This window comes from Nicotiana sylvestris, chromosome 2, assembly GCF_000393655.2.
Source record: "Nicotiana sylvestris chromosome 2, ASM39365v2, whole genome shotgun sequence".
NCBI lineage: Eukaryota > Viridiplantae > Streptophyta > Magnoliopsida > Solanales > Solanaceae > Nicotiana > Nicotiana sylvestris.
The window spans coordinates 78410870-78433655 of NC_091058.1; the positions used below are offsets into that span (position 1 = coordinate 78410870).

Sequence of the window (22786 nt, forward strand, 5' to 3'; positions counted from 1 at the left end):
TGGAAGAAAGTTTTGGGGGTTGAATAAGTAGAATATATGATGCCAATATAATTAAATACTGTCACAAGATATCCGAACTGAATCATTGCCGAAAGTTTTGAGAAAGAAAATATTTTTGAAACTTGTGATCTAAAACAAAGGTTATAAATTATTTCATTAAGGTAAAAACAAGAAGTTTACTGTTAAATTATATAAAAAATTGTTATTCAGACTAAACGTGAAAGTGTATCACATACAATAGGATATAAATATACATAACTTTATTCCTCTTAGTTTTCTTTTATCATATACTTTATCCGTCCTAATTTATATGAAGGTGTTCGGATTTCGAGAGTCAAACGAATTATTTTTTTACCGTAATTTTTTTATATATTCTTTTAAATTATTAATTATTATGGCTTATAGTACATTTAGGTAGTTTCCAAATATGTAAATTTTATTTTAAAAAATTAAAATTTTTTGTATCTATATTAAGAAGTTTGAATTTCGAAAAGCAAGAAGTATTGCGTGAATTCGGACATAGGATGTACAGTATATAAAAGGACATAAAAGATTATAGAATATTCCTTTTGGTTTCATTTTATCCTCAGACAAGAGGAGCAAGCATAGTCGGAATAATTTAAAAATGAAATTCCTTAGGTAAGCGGGAGGCTTTTATTGGTGGCATAGGTTAGAAAGAGGAATAAGCAGCACGATTCTCGTTAAAAACAGTTCCAAATGCTTCCAAAAAGTTGTTCGTTGAAGTAGAGAAATCAAGGATCAGATTGTTGGCATCATTCTTTACTGACTTTGCACCACCTGATTGGCAGCTTCTCAATAAAGTTTGGGTTATCTATATTTACGTAATCACAACTCACATATTTTATATCAAGATATAATCATTTTTCAAAAATATATAAAGAAAAAAGACAAATCTCAAATATGCCGGTTAACTCTATCTCCTGTATTATGGTGATTGTCTAGATACCCAAATAGCATATATAATGCGGCTTCTGGGGCAGTATAATTTAGCTCATTATCATGATCTGGTCTCTGATCAGTTTAAATTTTCATCATTCGGCATGCTGGAAAAAGTCGTTCCTTTTAATATATCTGTCCCTTAAATTCAAAGAATGGAGGGTACAGTCTGATTTTGTTCTGAAATATTTTGGTGAAAAGAACTGAAACTGAATGGAAAAGGAATCACCCAAGGATAAAAGATGGTTCTGGCGAGGGCTGGTCCTTTTTTCTTTTGTGGCTTTCGTTCTTGCTGCGGTCTTATTTAGTTTTCGCAAATATTTTCATCGTTCTGATTCTTCAAACGCTGATACAAACCAAGTTGTTAACAAATATGCAAATGCTCTTAGCATTGCTATGCGATTCTTCGACGTTCAGAAGTGTAAGACTATATACACATCGGTCACTTAATTAGTCCTAAATATAATGCTTATTTTGTTTTCATATTTGAATTATTGATTGCAGCTGGAAAATTGGTGAATAATAAGATTGCTTGGAGAGGAGATTCAGCTATGGGAGATGGAAGCGAAGCGAATTTGGATTTAACTAAAGGAATGTTTGATGCTGGAGACCATGTGAAGTTTGGATTTCCAATGGCATTCACTGCAACTGTTTTATCATGGTCCATTTTGGAGTATGGCAACAACATGAAGTTGGTGAATGAGCTGGAAAATGCCCACGAATCCCTCAAGTGGATAACTGATTTCCTTATTAATGCCCATCCTTCTGATAATGTCCTCTATATTCAGGTAAATTTAATTCCCTTTGACAATTACGAACTATCTTCAGTGATAAAACTTACTGAAGTATCTTTCTGTGTTTTTCTACAAGAAAGGTGGGTGACCCAAAGCTGGATCACACTTGCTGGGAAAGACCTGAGGTTATGACACGGAAAAGGCCTCTCACACACGTGAATGCGACATATCCAGGGACAGATGTTGCAGCTGAAACTGCAGCAGCAATGGCAGCTGCATCTTTGGTATTCGCGTCAATTGACTCTGCCTACTCAGAGACTCTGCTTAAGCATGCCCAACAGTTATTCAAGTTTGCTGTTACTTATAGAGGTTTGTACAGTATCAGTATACCTGGAGTGCAAGAATTTTATAATTCTACTGGATTTGGGGATGAACTCTTGTGGGCAGCTGCCTGGCTTTATCATGCGACTGAAGAGAAATCTTACCTTAGATATGTAACTACAAATGGCAACGCGTTTGCTAATTGGGGAAATCCATCTTGGTTTTCTTGGGAAAATAAGTTGGCTGGAGTTCAGGTATTGTACTCATACATTACCATGAAGTTACATGTACTCCAGAATATTAGAACTGATAGTATCTGTTTGAAATCTGTTTGCATCATTAGCATGAAACTGGAAAAACTATACTTGGAATTTGGAAACACTATGAAGAACACTAAATCTTGCTTCTGTTCTGCACTGCATCCTTAGCTTTGCTAAAATAAGTTAAGGCCCGTAATTTGGTGAAGCATGTGCCATTATTCTCATAAATAATGTTCATAAACAAGAAATGACTAATGGCTTGTTTTTTTAATCTTGAGAAGAAAGAACACTCCAGCTAACAGCTATGCAGATTTTTGACCTTTGATTCAGGTCCTACTATCAAGGGTCAATTTCTTTGGGTCAAAGGAAGATATTTCAACAGAGGAAAGTCTTTCTCTCCAGTTGTACAGACAAACTGCTGAAACCTTTTTGTGTGGACTTTTACCTGAATCCCCAACGGCAACCTCCCAAAGAACAGCAGGTATTATGATCCTGTCAACAAGTCATTGTATCATTATGATCTTTTTCCTTTCAGAAAGAAAGGTAGGTATAATAAAACTGTAATTTTGTTGCAGATGGCCTAGTATGGGTTAACCAGTGGAATCCATTGCAGTATTCTGTGGCCTCTTCATTTTTGGCAGTTGTTTACAGTGATTATATGCTTTGCTCCCAAACATCAAATTTATATTGCAGTGGGGAGCTCTATGAACCAACAGAATTGCGCAACTTTGCAGTTTCACAGGCATGTATTTGCGTATTTCAAGGTTCAATTTTCGTGATATAAAATGGCACGGCCAGTTGAACATGTCATTGTTTCAGATGCATTATATGTCACGTACATTAAACATCTATGTCTTTATTTTGTTTCCAGTTGGATTATATATTGGGAAACAATCGAATGGAAATTAGCTACCTTGTTGGTTATGGAAGTAGATATCCTCAGCAAGTTCACCACAGGGGTGCTTCAATTCCAGTAGATGATAATTCTAATTGCAGTGATGGCTTCAAATGGCTTCATACAAGAGAACCTAATCCAAATGTTGCAGTGGGAGCTCTTGTTGGGGGACCATCCCTTAGTGATACATATATGGACTTTCGGAACAACATTTCCCAAAGTGAAACAACCACTTACAACAGTGCCCTTATTGTTGGACTCATCTCAGGCCTGATCACCTCTTCATCACAAGTAGAGTCCTTTGTGAAAAACTGAAACATAAACTCCAGCACTGTGTTTTCCTTGTTAAGTCGGTGAAAACCGCACATGGTTCACCATACAAGTAATAACGCTACAACTTAAGCGCAACTACAACTGCCGCCAGCTCCAAACGCCCTGCCTTAACCTGTCCTTACTACGATTCTTCACCTAGTCTATCCTCTGTGCAAATAGATATGTCCCTATGAGCGACTACTCTGACAAATGAAAGGAGTTGCCAAAATGTAAATTTATAGTAATATTTTTCAACCATAGAATGACACCCTTTAGTTGTAAGGAATTTTAGGCATCTATTACATATGCATGTGGTTCGGCCCTTTTCCGAATCCTTGCATAGTGGAAGCTTAATGCACCAGTTTTTTTTTTTTTTTTTTTTTTTTTTTGCTTGCATATGCCCGTGCCATCACTGCCATGTGTATCTTTGAGTTGGGCATTTTTTGATCCCAAGTATCCTTTCATTGGGTGTTCCTATGTATATATTTGAAGAAAAAAGAATAAGATTATCTCATCAGTTATAGTATTTAAAGTAGGTACTATATACCAAACGCGTGTACCGTAAGGTTTTTATCACAATTTATATTGTTAAAAAGAAATGTGGATTTTTGATACATGGTCACATGTCACATATCTATCATATACATAACAAGTCATATCCTCAGTTAATTTTTAATATTAATCTTCATATTGATTGGAAAAAACAATCAATAAACTACTTAAATTAGGTAAATATAATGTCTATATATGGAGACACGTCATGGTTGAGGTCACAATTCAAATGACAATACAACGAGCTAAAAAATCTACTAACCTAATTGAATTTTATTATGTATAATTATATCTCAATTCTTAGACTAATTGTACAGTGAATTCATGACTATCTCTGTATTTGTTCAATCTACTTGATCCCCCAACTATCAACGGTATGAATTCCTTATCTATCTTTTAGTATCTACAATTATCAGTGTGTCATGAATATTTGGTATATATAAAAGTTCACGGAGAAGATGACACACAATCTTAAGCAATTTTATCTCATTTTATCCTCTAAATCCATTTTGGTGGTTTTATCTTAGTATAAATGGACTAAGATAAAATACTCAAAGGTCCCCACTATATAATTTGTGAAAAAATCTTAAAGGAAACTCGAAAAGGAAGAGGCAGAGACAACAAAAGCAAGAAAATGTGTGTGGGAGCGTAATCATCAACATTCAACATAAATCACCTGCCAATTTGTCTCCTGTTTATAGCCTCATCTGAATCTCCCCAAGTTTTCCCTCGATTTGCGAGGTGCCTCTTTCTCTATACCTTGAATTTTTTCCGCAAAAAAATTGTACACTTTTTTTGGTTCTGATCGCGTCTGTTTCCGTTGCAATTCCTTTGAATGTTGATCGGAATTTGATGGGTATCGGTAGGAAGGGTTTAATCCTATGATATTGGTATCATTTATGCGATAATTTTGTCCCTTTCTTTGTCTGAAATTCTAATTCTCTACATGAGTGCTTTTTTGTTTTGTTTGGCGGCGGGGGGGGGGGGGGGGAGAGATACTGGGGTTCCTCTTTCTTGGATTTTTATGATTTTGATTGATGAAAGAAGCCATTTTTACAGTTGGATTTTGGACTTATAAGGATGTACCCGGTTGACTGATATCTTCACTCCCTGCCAAATTATTTTTGTATGCGCTTTCCTTTCTTAGGCATGCGAATGGCACAGTTTGCCACGAATTTGTATGACTTTATGGTGTTCTTGCTATACTTTATCTGGAAATGCTGTCTTTACGGGAAGTGAAATAAGGCTGCTTAAAGTTTGGATGCCAAAGGAAATTCTAACGAGTTCAATCTATAGGTTCTTATTACTGATCCGGTTACACCTTAGAACTTTTGGGTTCAAATTTAATATTTTTAAATTTTTTAATGATTCTTCACATGTATATTTATGCTCCATGCTCCATCCAGACCGTACATAGGGCAATATCTTCTTATGTTTCTTGATTTCTGTTTGCATTTAAAAGTATTCTGCGTTGTCAAGGCTTTTGTGCAAGTGTTCCACAACAACAACTTCTGCGCTTTAATCCCAAGCTAGTTGGTAGGCTATATGAGTCCTCAATATCCATTTCGTCCAGTACTCCAGTTGGACCTCTTCCATTTGAATACTTAATAATATTTTGAAATGCATTTTGTATTTTCTAGACTAAATTGCTAGTGCATTGCGAAGAATATGTGATGCATTTATTATGCTTTATCCTGTGAATGTCATGGGAATTCCTCAACAAGTGTTAACGGAGTTTAGTTTAGCCTTTTAATCTGAATATTCTGCTTAATGCATGAAAGTGATTAAAATCACCATGGAAGGATCTTTATTTTTTATCTGAAAGTTCAAGAACTGCATGGTGGAGTTTTGATATGATTCTCATGTGGTTCATTGTGATTTGACCAACTTTCTTCTACTACTTAATACTCCCAAATGTTCCTAAAATTTTGTTTTCATAGGTTCCTGAGCTCACATCACTGACTTGATAAGGTGATGGCGGGTGAGGAAGATATTGATCTCTCAGCTTTAAAATCCCAATTGGCTCAAACAGACCTTACTTGGAAGCTAGAGATGGAGAAAAGTCAGTCCCAAGTGGATGCTTTGCAAGCAAAACTGTTGGAGGTAAATGCTTTTATTCAAGGATCAGAGGAAGATACAAAGAGAGAGTTAGATGCTCTATGGCATAGAGTCAGAACTGTTACAACGTTGATGACGTACTTGAAAGCTAAAGCCAGAGTCATGGCTGTTCCAGATTTGGCCAATTCCTCATGCGGTATCAAAGAACTAGATGGAGTAGGCCTTGTAGATAAAAATGGGATACCATTATCCGGTTGGTCTAGGGATGTAGATCTCTCGTCTTTTGATGATGCTGATGATGAAACATGGATTAGACTTTCGAGTAAACAAGGTCACCTTGATGAACAAGATGGATCTTATATGAGTGAATTACTCAGAAGTGTACAGTTGGTTACAGATGTTATGGAAAGTCTTGTAAAGAGGGTTATAATGGCGGAATCTGAAACTGCTATAGAGAAAGAGAATGTAACGGTTGGTGAAGAAGAGATTAAAAGGAAAGCGCTCCAAATTGAAAACATGTCTGTTAAGTTAGAGGAAATGGAAAGATTTGCTCTGGGTACAAATCTTATCCTGACTGAGATGCGGCAGAGAGTTGAAGATTTGGTTGAAGAAACTTCTAGACAGAGGCAGAGAGCTGCAGAAAATGAGCAGGAGCTTTGTCGTGTTAAGAGAGACTTTGAGTCTCTGAAATCCTATGTCAGTAGTCTCATTAGTGTGAGAGAAACACTTCTATCATCAGAAAAGCAATTCCAGACGATTGAAAGGCTTTTTGAGCGGTAAGTATTCCTCTTTCATCAAAAGAAATTTCCATAACCATAACATGATGTCAGACCTATTTCCTTCTTTCCTGGCTATGCATTTGTCTGTGATGCATGAAGTTTATAGTTAAATATTTTGTTTTTCTCTCACTTTCGTACCACTGCATCTTAATACTTGCCATGCAGCTTGCTATAATAACTGGAATACAAATGTCAAAGCACAACTTCTTCCTGTGTGTTCAAATAACACTTGCCTTGCAGCTTGTTTATAATAATTGAAATACAATTGCACAATCATAAATTCACTGCATATTATATGTGTGTCATTTGGTAAGAAGATGCTTTTATAGCTCCATCAATTGCTACCTCATTTCTCTAGTTTGCATGTTGGTCCCTTTTCGTTTATAAATGTTACTTTCCGGAGTAATTTTTTTTCCTTGTTTTCACCTTTAGGTATTTATTTACTTGAAGGGAATGCAAGCATGAAAGCTCATTTGCTCTAAGTGCTTTAAACATTTTTCCTTCGAGTGTGGTTGATTTAGATCATCAATACCATAATGGACTCTTGGACATGCTTAGTGCTATAACATCCCTTTTAATCTATCGGGCTATTATAGGATCTTGTACTGATCCAGGGCCGTCATAGCTTCTCCTTTTCTATTATTTTCAAGGCTTGGGGTGGGATGGGGGAATATTTGAAACTTAACGGTGGTCATTGTTCAATGCAAAGGGCTGGGAGCCTGGGACTGTATAGAAATTAACAATTTTGGGCGTTATTCACATGACGTTATCAGGGATAGTTGAAAATAAAGAGAAATAAAAAAGTCCAAATTGTTGCTTATGGAGTTATTTTACTTTATTTTGAAATGTGCTTTGTTGCACTAGCTAACTCCCAGATGCAAGACAGATATACCATCCTAAATATTGAGAAGTAATTGGAAAGCTTGATTATCCCTCAAGCTTGGTTGAGAATGTATACCAGTTACTAGTTTACAATATGGTAAGATACAGATTCTAGGGAATAAAACATCTCCTAATATATGGCTGATGTCATATGGTCTTAGGCAATCCTCACCTCATGAGCTAGCTTTTGAGGTTGAGTTGGGCCCAAGGTGTATTTTCTTTACATGAGTTTTTGTGAGAACTTACTTCATAAAAAAACTATTTGTCAGAAGTTCAATCAATCAGTCGAAGCAGCAGAGCTTAGAGTTTTTACTCTATGTAAATACACCTATTTTAAGGGTGTACGAGGGCCAACAAACACAAAATTAAAAGGGTTTCTCTATTTTTCATAAAATTACTGGGTAAAAACTAAATTTCTTGGGTTTTTTATAAAAAGTTTTGGATATGTGTGCCGAGAGACGCAGAATGGCACCCCAATAACCATCTTGCCCACTCCTGGATATACTGTGTGACAGCACACTGGCTTGTCAAAGGCTTTTTTCCTTACATATCAGTCCAGAAACTAAAGAATCACAAAGTATTAACAGTTTGATGATGCCAGAATGAAATAGTTGAGAAAAATTAGTCTTATAGGGGTGGCCACAAAATAAGAAAGAAGGCTTTACTGCTAGTTTGTAAATCCTCTAGGTTAATCAAATATTAGGCAATAGTGGGTAGTCAACTTCATCAATTAAGAAAGTTTGGCAAATGGTTTTTGGTGAATCAATTATTGATTGCGAAATGTGAAGATTGAAACCTGGATTAACGAAAAAATTGAAATCACAAATTTCAAGATGGCTGAGATCTGAAGTTGTTGTCTTGCACGTTCTCAATGCATAAATGGTTACGTGTTGAATCCTAGTTCTCTCGAAGTTGTGGTCTCTATCTTATGACATAACGTTGAATAATCTTTTTCTTTTGAATTTTTTTTCTTTGGAGAATGAAGTTGAATAATCTTTTTCTCATTGATAATATTTTTGAAATCTAGAACTTTTAAGATGCATTATATTTAAAATGATAGCGTCATTCACACTTTATCCAATTAAATTGACATTTTAGTGTTGAGCAATACTGATTTTATAAAAATTCATTTATTGTTTTAGTTGTAACTTAATTGGTAAAATCATCTGCTTAAAGATATAGAAAAAGTTATACAATGACCCGGACATGTTGAATTATCAAAGAAGCACCCCTTTACAGAAGAATGGTACCATGTTATCTTCAACAGATTTCAGTCTTTCCTTATGATATGTTGAATGTCTAACACAAATCTAGACTTCTAAATTCTTACATGTGATGTTAATACTTGATTATGCAAGATTTCTCCCTTTTCCGCTCCTTCGAGCTGCTTGCTAAAATTAAAGTCTAAAAGTCTTTATCTTGAAATTTGAGTTACTGAAGTTCAAGTACTGAACTATTGACTTGTGCCTGCCTGAATTATGTATAAATGTAGCATGAATACAAATTGAAGAGATCCTCTTTAACATTTATTAATTTGAAGCTGAAATATGATGATCTCTTCATTATGGAATATGTTTTACTTCTTTAAAAAAAATTATGTGTAGCAAAACTAAATTCCAATCTTCAAATTACAGGTTTTCCCTTTAATTTATTAGTTTTGTTTTTTCTTCCATTTTGTGTAACAAAACTACCTTATTTTACTGAAGTTCTGTATGCAGATCTCCATCACTTTAATAAATATTAGCTTCATATAAAATTTTTAGCTTTTTTAATTGCTATATATATATATATATATATATATATATATATATATATATATATATATATATATATATATATATATATATATACATGTAATCCTTTCATGTCACTGAAACCCTAGTAAACAACATTGAGAAAAACAACAAATATGAGAAACTACAAATAAATAAGAAAAGAAAACTATTTTTCTCCTCCCTTTTGAGCTTATCTTTCGTTTTTTTTCTTTAATTTCATGATTTTTTTTAATTTATTTTGTTTTTGTTTATAATTTTTAGTATGCAAATATTATTTTGACAAAGTGAACAGAGAACGATAAGATTAGATTCATGATTTACCATTATTTGGAGAAAATTAGATTCAGGATTAGATTCATGATTTAATAATACTTGTCAAAAAGATAGACGATCCAATAACCAGTAATTTAGATGATATAGTGTTGCAGACTATTAAAACTTGATGCAAAAGAATTTTTTTTTGTACACTTCTAGGTTAAATTACTATTGTACATAAGGTCTGAAAGAAGGGAGTTTGAAATTATGAGTTTTTGTTACAAGTTGGAAACCCAAGAAAGGTATGCATAATTTTCTCAAACTTTAAATGGTGGAAGGTCAGAAATGATGTTTTAAGCAACCATCTTCTGTATGTTAATAAAATATTCATTTTACAGAATATGAGAATATAGTGAAGAATTATGGCCTCAAAGAGTGACGTTATTAGGCTCAAAATGATTTACTTGTTGCCTATGTGCACCACGATCCTGTATTTCATTACTCTCTTAGCATCTTAAAGTAGTTGGTAGCTGTATGACCAAGTAACATAGTAATAGTACAGAACAAAAAGAGAGCTCGAACAAGGATGAAGTTTCATCTGATTGGAATCCAGAGAACATCACTTGTCCTCGCTGCAATATCTATTTGAGCAAATATTAGCTTCAAACTTGGTGCTCTTACAACTAGCTTAGTGAGATTTTGTTAGGTTGGCTTCCCAAATGGTCATGAATCATGACTATGTCTGAAGACCTGTTTGTCATCTAATTAGCACATGAAGATAGAATTCTGACCACTGTATGAGTTGTTAATATTTATTGGTTGAAGTATCCATCCTTGTCAAAATACTACAACAACAACAACAAACCCAGTGTAATCCCACAAGTGGGCCTTGTCAAAATATGACTGTAAAATTGTGTTATATCCCAGTCAGCACAAAATGTTGAAGCTGCAATAATTCATTTAAGTAATATTTCATCATCTGGGATTTGTGTGCTGAGTTTGTCTTATATGAACCAGGCTGGTTGCCAAGACAACACAACTGGAGAGTGAGAAGATGCAGAAAGAGGTTGAAGTACAAAAACTGATGGAAGAAAATGTGAGGTTGACTGCTCTACTTGATAAGAAAGAGGCACAACTTTTGGCCATGAATGAACAATGCAAGGTTATGGCGCTTAGTGCTTCAAAAATTTAGTTTTATGTGTTTAGACTCTTTGTTCGTGGGCTTTGTCATGTTCCTTGTGGCCCTCCAGCTTAAAAAGCTGAATGAAACACCTGAAATCCTTATATCCAGTAAATGCAGCTTTGAGAGGAACCTTTGTACCCCTAGTTGTCTTGTACTGCGTCATTGATAAAATGCAAAATTTGTTCTTAAATCTAATGAAAGGACCAGATTGCACCCCCTTGTCTTTTACATCTATGACGAATTCTGCTTCTATTTTTCATTTCACTTTATTGAAGAATGAAGATGGCAGTCAGACAGTGGTATTGATTGTTGTTTTTTTCCTTTCCTTTTTAATAAGTGACAATTATTTTGTTGAAGCATTCGAGTGCCTAAATCAGTGATGTACCAAAGTTAAGTTTGAACTGGTGGACATGCAGAGCAAAAGAAAGAAGCACCTTGATTACTTGGTTAAAATATTTATGCTTTAGACATAATTTTCAGTCTCTAAGGTGCTTGGTTACCTTGAACTCTCTAATCTCTTTTTTGATGATCTCAATATTGAATAGATAGAGAAGAATGATTCCAGCCAGCAATAACCTGCCATTAACGTTTCAATTTTTGTCAACATTCCATTTTTGTCTTATGAAAATGGTCGTAAGTGTATAGATTGCACTTTTTGAGAATATCATATGGATTCAAGTGCAGAACTTTTGAATCAGAAATAGTGTTAATGCAACGGATAGAAAATGTCCTTCCGAGACAAAGAAGCAGTCTTTCATTTATTTTTATTTTTATTTTTAATTTGGTTGTCTCCGGTAAATGCAGTCAAATTGCAGAAACAGAAAAGAGAATATAATCTGTTCAGGTTGGGCTTCATCTCTATCCTCTGATAAATGATTCGCTTTAGCTTAGACAGTAGGAAAATTTTCTTGAATAATCCAATAAGGTGTGACCGTAGTGCAAATTAATTGAAAAGTAAGCATTTGATTCTCACCTCAAGGAGTTAAATGCCAACTCTAGATACGCGGTTTCTTGGTTGTTGATATATACTTTTTCATCCATTATTAATAAAGAGAAACTAGCGATATCAGTGAGAGTTTCCCATAAAAAATATGCAGGTTTATTTCCTAATATCCCCTTCTAATTTCCATTCATGCCTCCCTTTCCTAACTAGTCTTAGGATACGTACGGTGTGCGTGCACCTATATTAATAAAAATAATTTTTATAAAATAATATAAATGGTATATTCAAAAGATATATTTGTGATAAATAAAAATTAGCAAACATATACTTTCCACTTTTTAAAAAACCAAAATTTTGATCATCTTGTGATAAATACGTTTTCTTGGCTTTTTGTAATGATGTTAAGTTCTAGGAGATATTACGCATGATTATGTTACAATTATATTATTTCTTTATTAGGCAAACATGTTATTTGATATTTAATATCCTGGTTAACGTTTATATTTGTTGATAAAGTAATTTTGAATAACTGAAAAATATTAAAATTGCTAGTATTTGGCCATATGAAAAATAAAAAACTGAAGAAAGAGAGAAGAATAGTCAAAAAATATTTTTTATGCCCAACACCTTGCATTTAAATTGATCTAGTATTTGGAGCCAGATCACATATTTTTGTAAGAAAGCACAAAAAGAATAAAAGAAACTAATAATTTTTCAATACTGATCTACGCCAAAAAATGTTGATGACAAACATCGAGAAGACATAATCAGCCGCCGATCTCGAGAAATTTTTCAATGTTTATTAGGATTTATACAAGTAAAATCACTCGATTTTAAATTTTTAAATTTAGCCATTCGTACATTTTTCAAATAAAGAAAAATTTAACATTCAAAGGTTTAATTAATTTTAGAATCTTAATTTATAGAAAAATAATTAAATTACTATCCCGAAATATTAAAAAAATAATTAAATAACTATTTTGTCTAGTGAGTAGTGTCCATAATCAAAGATTTAGAACTCTAATATATGTTGCACATGTATGTGTCTATATATTTTAGAAGGATTTAGAACAAACATTAACAATACAATAATTTCTTTATAATTTAGTACAATACTTTAATTGTTGGCAGAAGGTTACTCTTCTTAGACTATCAACTACATTTACTTATAAATTAATATACTTAATTTTTAAATACCTAATAGAATAACAATGTTGTTATGAAATAAAGACTATAAAGTAAAGACAAGTATAGAGAAACTGATATATTATTCGAATTCAAATTGATGTACATAATGAACTGAAATATCTTCTATTTATAGAAGAAAGGAAGCTGTTGTGTAAGCTGCTACTACAAGCTGTTGTGTAAGCTGCTATTACAAGCTGATGTGTAAGCTGTTACACAAGCTGCTGTGTAAGCTGCTACTGCAAGTTGCTGTGTAAGCTGCTACTGCAAGCTGCTGTGTAAGCTGCTACGTACCAGATATGAATAATCTTCTACCTAGGGTAATGTTTATCCATAACCGGGTACCGAAGTGATAAGCTTCTTCGGGAAGCTTATTTCCAATAGAGTACTAAATAAATAAACATATTTATGGTGGAGTCCCATAGGGATAAGCTTCTTCAGGAAGATTATTTACAACGAGTACTAAATGAACATCCATAATATAATATATTTATAACACTCCCCCTTGGATGTTCATTAAAAGATAATGTGTCTCATTAAAACCTTACTAGGAAATACCACGTGGGGAAAAAAATCCTAGTGAAGGAAAAAGAATACACATATTTAGTAATACGCATTGCTAGGTGCCTCATTAAAAACCTTATAAGGAAAACCCCAAGGGAAAAAACCTTAGTAAGGGAAAAAGAGTGCATCGCGTATTTTACTCCCCCTGATGAAAACCTTGTTTCAAATATTTGAGTTTCCGCATTCCAATCTTGTATACCATCTTCTCAAAAGTTGAAGTTGGCAAAGATTTAGTGAATAAATCTGCTGGATTATCACTTGAACGGATTTGTTGCACATCAATGTCACCACTTTTCTGAAGATCGTGTGTGTAGAATAATTTTGGTGAAATGTGCTTCGTTCTATCTCCTTTTATAAATCCTCCCTTCAATTGGGCTATGCATGCAACATTGTCTTCGAATAAAATTGTGGGTCTTTTCTCACATTTCAAACCACATTTTTCTCGAATAAAATGAATTATTGATCTCAACCATACGCATTCCTTACTTGCTTTATGAATAGCTATTATCTCAGCGTGATTTGAAGAAGTAGCAATAATAGATTGCTTTGTGGAGCGCCATGATATGATATACCTCCATATGTCCCTGCTTGCCGGTTTGAAATCGAGCTTTATGGGTATCGGATAAATAACCTGCATCTGCATTACCAATACGATCTGCACCACTTTTGTTAGCATTAGCAAGATAAATAAGTGCACCATCTACACCGAGATAGAGTATTTCAGGACCAAGGAGCTCCTCATCCTCTTCTAGAGGTTGGAACGGATCCTTATTCACTTCAAGTGATTGAATATTCATTGGTGTACTTAATGGGTACACTTTGTCCATGTAAAAGTATTTTTAAGACCCTCTTGGAGCTCTTCCGGAGTTCCAATAAGATTTATGTCACCAACATAAATAGCAAGTGTAACAAATTTTGATGACATTTTCTTTATAAAAATACATGGACAAATAACATAATTTATGTAACTTTCTTTCAGCAAATATTTACTGAGGCGATTATACCACACGCGCACAGATTGCTTTAAACCGTACAAAGATCTTTATAATTTGATCGAGTACATTTCTCAAGACTTTGAATTATATGCTTCGGGCATTTTCAATCCTTCAAGGATCTTCATATAGATTTAGCCAAATAAGTCATATAGGTTAAGACTTGTATCTAAATGGTATGACATCTTCAAGTGTCTGGACTGCTAGTCCGATCCTCACAATCTTTTACAATATTGTGCACTATATTGTATTAAATATATCGTCGACGATCATTTTGTGTCAGTTCCGAAGCGACATAACTTGTGGAGATCTCATCACTTTCTTTATTTTCAGGTACCTGAACTTTTTCGGGAGTTTCATGAAATGTTATGTCGTGGGCTCTTCTAGAGCTTATTTCCTCCTCATTTTGATCATTAGCTCCTACTATTTTTCAAGGATTGTTACCTTTGGAACCGATTGGTCTACCACGCTTCATGCGTACAGTAAACTCTATCCTTCAGGGACTTTAATTTTAATAGGAGCATTTGCAGCTGAAATATGATATTTAATTTTGGATCAGCAAATGCTTCTGGCATTCGACTTGAATTATCTTCTAAGTGAGGATCATGATAATTCGATTCATATAGCATATTTTTCAACTGTTTATTCCATCCCCCAAATGTTAGAAAAACTAACATATATCCCCAATCATCTTTGGGAAACATATCTTTGTGTATTATGGTAGAGAAATTAATCATATACCACGCAACAAAAGATAGTAAAAATATTTGGTTTCTGATCCTAAACCAATTGTGAAGGGAGGACTTATCATATATTGTTGATCTGATGCATACAAGTGCTGCTATATGCAATTTAGAAAATCTTAGACCAACACATGAAGCTTTGTTCTCATAAGCAATGGTTTAGCCATTAATAAGAGGTATTCAATGCTAAATTAGCTTGGATATAAACCAGCATTATCAAGATGAATTGTCTTGATTTCATAATCTGAAAATTATGCTCTTAATCGAGAAAAGCAATTCCAAATGCCAAACTGCAGGTTGACAATAATTACACATGTAACCATCTCATATATGCACCTATAAGTGGTTCACATGATAGGTGAACGGGCCCATATTCACCTTTTATATATTTCAGAATCAGGGGTCTTAGTCCCAACTTTAGCTGGTATAATCAATTCATTATGAGAACAAGCAACACATGAGAATTCCTGAAGAATCTTCTAGTTCTTTAGTATATGCTTATCTGAATTCTCAAATAGCTCATTTAAAAATGGCAAATGAAAACTTCAAGTTTATCATGTCATGTGTTATCTCTTAGTAAACTTCTGGTTTACTATGGCATAAACTTTTGCTTTAGTAAACTTCTGGTTTACTGTGATACATGATATAGTACAAATTAAAGAATAAGGCGGGTAACTTCTCACATACATATTATTTTACCCCCTATGATTGTGGAAACATGAAGATTATCAATCTTCCAATCATTTGTAGTCTCAATATGATAGCCATTTGTATTAGTAAACTTCAGGTTTACTACAACATATGTTTTGACCATAATCATATAATATGAATGACATATTTGTATATAAGCTCTTCGAGAGCCTTCATTTATTATCCACAATCTAATATTTATCTGGCACTACTGGTGTCATGTATTCTTTAGGCAAACATTTAGCTCTTCAGGAGTTGTTGATACATTTTGTACTATCAAATATTGCTCAGACACTGCTGGTGTCATGAGAGAAAATCACAATCAAATAAACAATGTAAAACAATTGTTTAAGCACACGAAAACTCCTCTTCATAATATTTTTCCACTTCAGGAGGCAATTTCAACTGTGTTACTTCTTCAGGAGCAAATTTAAAATACGAAATATTGAGTATATATTCTCTCAATTATATTAACTCTTCTGGAGGTGAATTGTAATGTATTCACATCAAGAGCGCGTTCATATTTACCCGACTTATTAGTATTGTCACATTCACTTCAGGGAATGGATTAATATTATCAAAAGTTCTCATCCTTCAGGAAATCGAACATAATTATCTGAATGCGCATTAATCACATCAAATTGTGATGCCTCAACCTCTTTTAAAATATTTACTACTTCAGGAGCAAATCGAGGCGTGCATTTAATATAGAGAATATTTATGTAGCTTATCTTCAATTGTAACCATAGAAAGCCTAAATTATCACTTCTGGTGATCATAGGCATATACCACTTCTGGTAGTTAACAAAATATAATTACAATGAGATATACGAAATATAACCACTTCTTGTGGTTGTATATTTCTTGCAAACTCTGCTAGAGTTTAAGTTGATCTAATAATGTTATCCATATTCTTCAAAATGACATAAACAAGATATATTATAGTAAACATCATTATCAAATCATAATTTTTCTTTATGTACAACAATTACATAACCATACTATCTATTACAAATAACAAAAATTAAAATATTTACATTTCTACAGATTCACCACCGATTACATGACTTGTTTCTCCTTCTGGGAGTGCAAAGTAATCAGTTACATCCAAATCCATAAGTCTAAATTATCTTCAGAAATAAAATTTGTTTCAGCATTTTTCTCTGTCTTCTTTAGGGAGGCTTGATAAAGCTCAACCAGGTGCTTTGGCGTACGACAGGTACGTGACCAGTGCCCTTTTTCTCCACATCTATAGCATGCATTTTCTGCATTTGGTGCTTGCACCGCTTCATGCTTTTGTTCCTTCCTTTTCCACTGCTGGTGGTGAGGAGTGTTCTTTGGTGCATTATTATTACCATGATTAGAGTTTCTTTCCCGACCACGACCATGACCACGACTGGGGCCACGACCTTTTCCACGTTTAGCCTGGTGGAAGTTTGTCTCATTCACTTCAGGGAATGGACAAGAACCAGTAGGTCGGCTTTCATAATTTTTCATTAATAGCCCATTATGTTGTTCGGCTATAAGAAGATGTGAGATAAGTTCAGAATACTTTTTAAATCCCATCTCTCGATATTGCTGCTGCAGGAGCATATTCGAGGCATGAAAAGTGGTGAAAGTTTTCTCCAACATATCATGATCAGTAATATTATCACCACATAACTTCAATTGGGAAATAATTCTGAACATAGCAGAATTATACTCACTGATAGATTTAAAATCTTGTAGCCTTAGATGAGTCCAATCATATCGTGCCTGTGGAAGAACGACCATCTTCAGGTGGTCATATCTATCTTTCAAATTATTCCACAGTATGACTGGATCTTTAACAGTAAGATATTCCATTTTCAGGCCCTCATCAAGGTGATGGCGTAGGAATATCATTGCTTTGGCACGGTCTTGGTTTGATGCCTGATTTTTGTCTTTGATGGTGTCTGCCAGACCCATCGCATCAAGATGAATTTCAGCATCAAGCACCCAAGACATGTAGCTTTTGCCCGATATATCCAGGGCTACAAATTCAAGTTTAGAAAGATTTGACATTATTTAGGAAAAGAAAGTTCTTACCTCAGATACTTTCAAAATATTTGCTCGAGATGGCAGAGTCTCGTGCTGATAACGTGTTATAAAATAAAGACTATAAAGTAAAGACAAGTATAGAGAGAAACTGATATATTATTCGAATTCAAACTGATGTACATAATGAACTGAAATCTCTTCTATTTATAGAAGAAAAGAAGTTGCTGTGTAAGCTGCTACGCAAGCTGCTGTGTAAGCTGCTACTACAAGCTGTTGTGTAAGCTGCTATTACAAGCTGCTACGCAAGCTGCTACTGCAAGTTGCTGTGTAAGCTGCTACTGCAAGCTGCTATTATACCAGATATGGATAATCTTCTACCTAGGGTAATGTTTATCCATAACCGAGTACCGAAGTGATAAGCTTCTTCAGGAAGCTTATTTCCAATAGAGTACTAAATAGATAAACATATTTACGGTGGAGTCCCATATGGATAAGCTTCTTCAGGAAGATTATTTACAATGGAGTACTAAATGAACATCCATAATATAATATATTTATAACAAATGTTTATATTTAGCGTAGAAAAGGATATTAACTATACGGCCTAAATCTAAAAGGAATGCTAAGGGGTCAAAACTTTGTCCAATCCAAAATATTATGAATTAATTTAATGACTATTTTTAAATATTAGGAAAATAATTAAATGATTATTTAGAAAATAATAAATGACTATTCCTAAGTATTAGAGAATTGATTAAATTACTATTTTGTCTAGTGCGGATTCTATTTTTAAGTGTAAAAAAGGTGAACGACATTTTGGTATTCATACTTTTAATACAATATATATATATATATATATATATATATGTATGTAGGTATGTATGTATGTATGTATGTATGTATGTATGTATGCATGTATGCATGTATGTATGTATGTATGTATGTATGCATGCTAGTCTTAGGGTACGCACTTTGCGCGTGTACATATATAAATAAATATATAATTTTTAAAAATTATGTAAATATTACTAAATAATGTGTTTGAGTTATTAAGCAAATATTTAAAAAATATAAGTTTCTAAAAATAATTAATTAATTTTTGTTGATATTGCGATGAAGCCCAACCACATCCCCATATAAAAGTGTCCTTCATTGTCTTTTCTGCTATATCATGATATAATTTATTACTAATTAATATACGAAAGTAGAACACTTAAGTAAATAATAATTAAAAAATCTGAATAAGGTTGAGATTCTTTTTAATAGGGTGCTAACATAATGTTTTAAAAGGACTGTCATTTTGTTTACCAATTTAGTTGTTTGTATGAATACGGACTATATTTAAAATAAATGTAAGTTACATGTTAAATTGATTTTAATAATAAATAATTGTACGAAAATAAAAGCCTTGACAAAAATGAAAAGAAAAAAAATTCACAAACACGAGAGAGACAGCATAAAAGAATACAAAAGCAAAATTTCATAATAGCTTGAGGAAAAATAAGTAAAATGTCATTTGATTTTAAATTATAAAATATTAGGAGCTTATCATAATTCACATAAGATAAAATTTAATAGCTAAATCTTAATTAATTTCAAAATTCTTAATGTTAGAAGTATAATTAAATAATATTTTTTTTCAATATAAAATTTATATTTAAAGGAAAATAGACTGATTACGTGCAGCCTCTGTGGAAGAGATAATAAAACTTTGACATAATGCATCATAAAAATATTTATTTAACTTACGCAAAAACATTAGAGCTTACGTGAAGTGCAAGTGCATGTTCGCGTTTTTTTATGGTTACATTATATGTTACAGTGTAATACACATGTATTGCATGTCAATCGTTATAAAAATAAGAAATTTAAAAATATATATTAAAATTATATATAAAGTCTCGATTTATATTGAAGCTTTCTTCGTCCCTGATAGCTTTTTTTTTTTTTTTTTTACTTTCTTTGCGGATATATCCTTGGTAGGAAATATAGAGAGGATATCTTACCTCAACTCTACTCACTTATATGTCCATTAGAATGTAAAATTTCTGATATAAGAGGATTACTAGACGATATCGTCCCAAAAGTATAAAATTATGTTTCTTACCAATATAAGCTTAAATTGCTGCAAAAACTCTTTTTGTACAAAGGTATACATGTATTTTTAACCAAATACAATAAATTTATAATAAAAGCAAATACAATAAAATTAAAATAAGACCAAACACCATAAATTAAAATAAGCCAATCATGTCTTATATAAGAGCGGAAAACAAAACAGTTACCATAATTGATAACATAGATTGACTAAACTGTCTATTTAATCAACAACATAAAAAAGTTGGAACTATAAAAGCTGATATTTGACATGTAAATCTAGGAATTGTTTTTATAACGGAAACACTCACAAATATAATAAGAATAAAATTCAGATTCAAAGAGCATTAGAAACAAAGGAAAAAACTTACAAAGCAAGTTAAAGAAAAAAAAAAGAACTTGACCATTACTGTAGTTACCTTCAACCAAATTTTTGTTTTATAGTACGCAGTAAAAATATAGACATTACAGTATAGACGTTGCATGATACAAAATGCTATGTTCTAAAAAATTATAAGAAAAATATTATAAATAAGTAATTGTAAACTAATAATTATCCATGACATATTATAGTCAAAATCAAAAGTGACAAGCACAAATGAATTTACCTTCGCAGAAGTTGGCAGTGTCACAAGTTTATGACAAAGAACTGGACTATTGGCTTCTTTTATAGAAGTGTTCATCCTTATTCTAAATGGTTTTGATTTTAAAATTCTAGAAAATAAATTGACTTTGTTTGGTAAAAGAATTTTAAACCTCATATGAAATTAATTACTTCTCCTTATTCGATATTAGTAAAATAATACTAAACCTATATAAAGTAATAATAGTTGCTGCTCTTTATCGGTTTTGGTTCTAAAATTCTAGAAAATTAAAAAGTGACTTTGTATCTTACGGCAATTATGGTAAAAGAATATTAAATCTAATTACATTAATTGCTTCTTCTTATAATTGTATCACACGGCAATTATAATCAAAAAGAAAAATACTAAACATAAACTAATATTAATTGCTCAGTGAATTTGGTAAAAGAATCATAAACCTAACATGACATTAATACTATTAAACAGACTCTTTGCTAAAACCTAAGGTAATATTAATTCCTGGACTATTTAATTTTGGTTTTTCTAATCTGTCTATATTTACAATTTTATCCAATATAAAATGCATTTACGAAGGGTAAAAAATACAACGACATTTCGCTAAGGGCCTTCGTGCTTTTAATATAGTATATATATATATAAAGATAAAAAAGATTACCAGATAATAATTAGTTATCTAAATAGACACAGACAATTTACAAAGGAACAAGTAACGCCTACTAATCAAACTCTAACAGTAAAATTGACATCAATGTGATTTATTCCACACAATAAAAAGAAGTTGAGATGAAGTCAATCTATGGCTGCATAAGAGGCTGAATTGCTGGAGCAGAAGCTAAGGGCAGAGATCTCTCTTTGGTAAGAGAAGTCGAACCTATTACAACAAACATAATGACCAAGATCATAAGAGGTAAACAAGTAAGAGCTACAGAAATTAAGCCTGCTTTAAATAGAACTAGTGTTTGTTCTGAACGTGAAATATAAACAACAATGTTAACCATGAGAAGCAAACAAGTAATGGCTACAACTATAAAGAAAAAACTTGCTGCAAGTCAATGTTTTTGATTGGAAATTAGAGAATATTCTCCCTTCTTAATGTCCTTCATGGCAATTTCTGATGCGTGTAAAGAAAGACATGCTACAATTGTTAGACAAATAGTTTGGAGTACAAGGATGGCTTTGTCTAATTGCCATTTGGGCTCTTCTTTTGGCACACATTTTTCAATTGACGACATCATTCACTAATTTTTGTTTGGAACTCTTTGAGAATGCATGTACTTAATTATAAGAATGGGAGCAAAATAAGAACCTTATATAGACAAATGAAATGAGTATAGAGGATTACATAAGTCGAAAATGATTAGATAACGTAACTGAGAAAATTGGGGGAGGGGAGAAGGGGGACTTAACTAACGGGAGAAGAAGACCTAGCTAATTAAAACTCTTTCAAAATCTTTAAATATATCTCTAATCCTTCTTCAAACTAAATTAGATATTATCAATATGAGGAACCGGGAATTAAAAAAAGCGACTATATTGCAATTTACATAGTCAAATGTGTTGGATTTCTCCTTCTATTTTTCCAAAACTTATGGATCGATTGTTAGGCATTTACAGAAGAAGAAAAAATTCAGTATAATGTTAGTAGTGAAAAAAAATGTTAGTACAAACCTACAACGATATTTAACGGTAAACTTCAATTTTTAATTTCATACTCCATAAAATACCAATAAAGTATCAACCTGGTCTAATTATTTTTTATTTCATATCATTTGATTAGCTCATTAGATGCAACACTAATTAACCCCATAGCCAATGAATATAAAAAGAAGAAAAAAAGACATATTAGGTTAAAGGTGTTGGAAAAATATTGGTGATTATGGAGAATAAGATTTAGCTTGAGGCGTGTCAAGGACACTGTCCTTAAGGATATTTCGCTCATACAGTGGTAAATAAAATTAGGTGTATCCCCCAGGATTCAACAAGCT

The 22786-nt window shown here is 32.8% G+C and overlaps 2 protein-coding genes across 4 annotated transcripts; both read left to right on the forward strand.

The window, feature by feature from the left end:
• The first annotated feature begins 1170 nt into the window (after positions 1 to 1170).
• On the forward strand, positions 1171 to 3733 carry LOC104248978 (endoglucanase 2-like). The gene is made up of 6 exons (XM_009805338.2): positions 1171 to 1378; positions 1462 to 1745; positions 1832 to 2266; positions 2603 to 2753; positions 2848 to 3014; positions 3144 to 3733. Exons 1-6 carry the CDS (start codon positions 1171 to 1173, stop codon positions 3480 to 3482), a joined length of 1584 nt encoding a protein of 527 aa, XP_009803640.1. The 3' UTR covers positions 3483 to 3733.
• Positions 3734 to 4312: 579 nt separating this feature from the next.
• LOC104248976 (uncharacterized) lies at positions 4313 to 11178 on the forward strand. Of its 3 annotated transcripts, none has more exons than XM_009805337.2 (3): positions 4313 to 4405; positions 5972 to 6865; positions 10798 to 11178. In XM_009805337.2, the coding sequence occupies exons 2-3, from the start codon at positions 6006 to 6008 to the stop codon at positions 10970 to 10972; spliced, it is 1035 nt and encodes a 344-aa protein (XP_009803639.1). In that variant the 5' UTR covers positions 4313 to 4405; positions 5972 to 6005; the 3' UTR covers positions 10973 to 11178. The 3 variants fall into 3 exon arrangements, with proteins under 3 accessions (XP_009803639.1, XP_009803637.1, XP_009803638.1); XM_009805335.2 differs by lacking the exon at positions 4313 to 4405 and adding an exon at positions 4489 to 4921; XM_009805336.2 differs by lacking the exon at positions 4313 to 4405 and adding an exon at positions 4492 to 4772.
• The last annotated feature ends 11608 nt before the right edge of the window (positions 11179 to 22786 follow it).

Excerpts from the sequence above, each read along its gene's own strand:
- LOC104248978 (XM_009805338.2), top strand. The coding sequence starts at position 1,171 with ATGGAAAAGGAATCACCCAAGGATAAAAGATGGTTCTGGCGAGGGCTG. Across the intron at positions 2,267-2,602 it reads ATAAGTTGGCTGGAGTTCAG|GTCCTACTATCAAGGGTCAA; the intron begins GTATTGTACTCA and ends CCTTTGATTCAG. Across the intron at positions 2,754-2,847 it reads AACCTCCCAAAGAACAGCAG|ATGGCCTAGTATGGGTTAAC; the intron begins GTATTATGATCC and ends ATTTTGTTGCAG.
- LOC104248976 (XM_009805337.2), top strand. The coding sequence starts at position 6,006 with ATGGCGGGTGAGGAAGATATTGATCTCTCAGCTTTAAAATCCCAATTG. Across the intron at positions 6,866-10,797 it reads ATTGAAAGGCTTTTTGAGCG|GCTGGTTGCCAAGACAACAC; the intron begins GTAAGTATTCCT and ends TATATGAACCAG.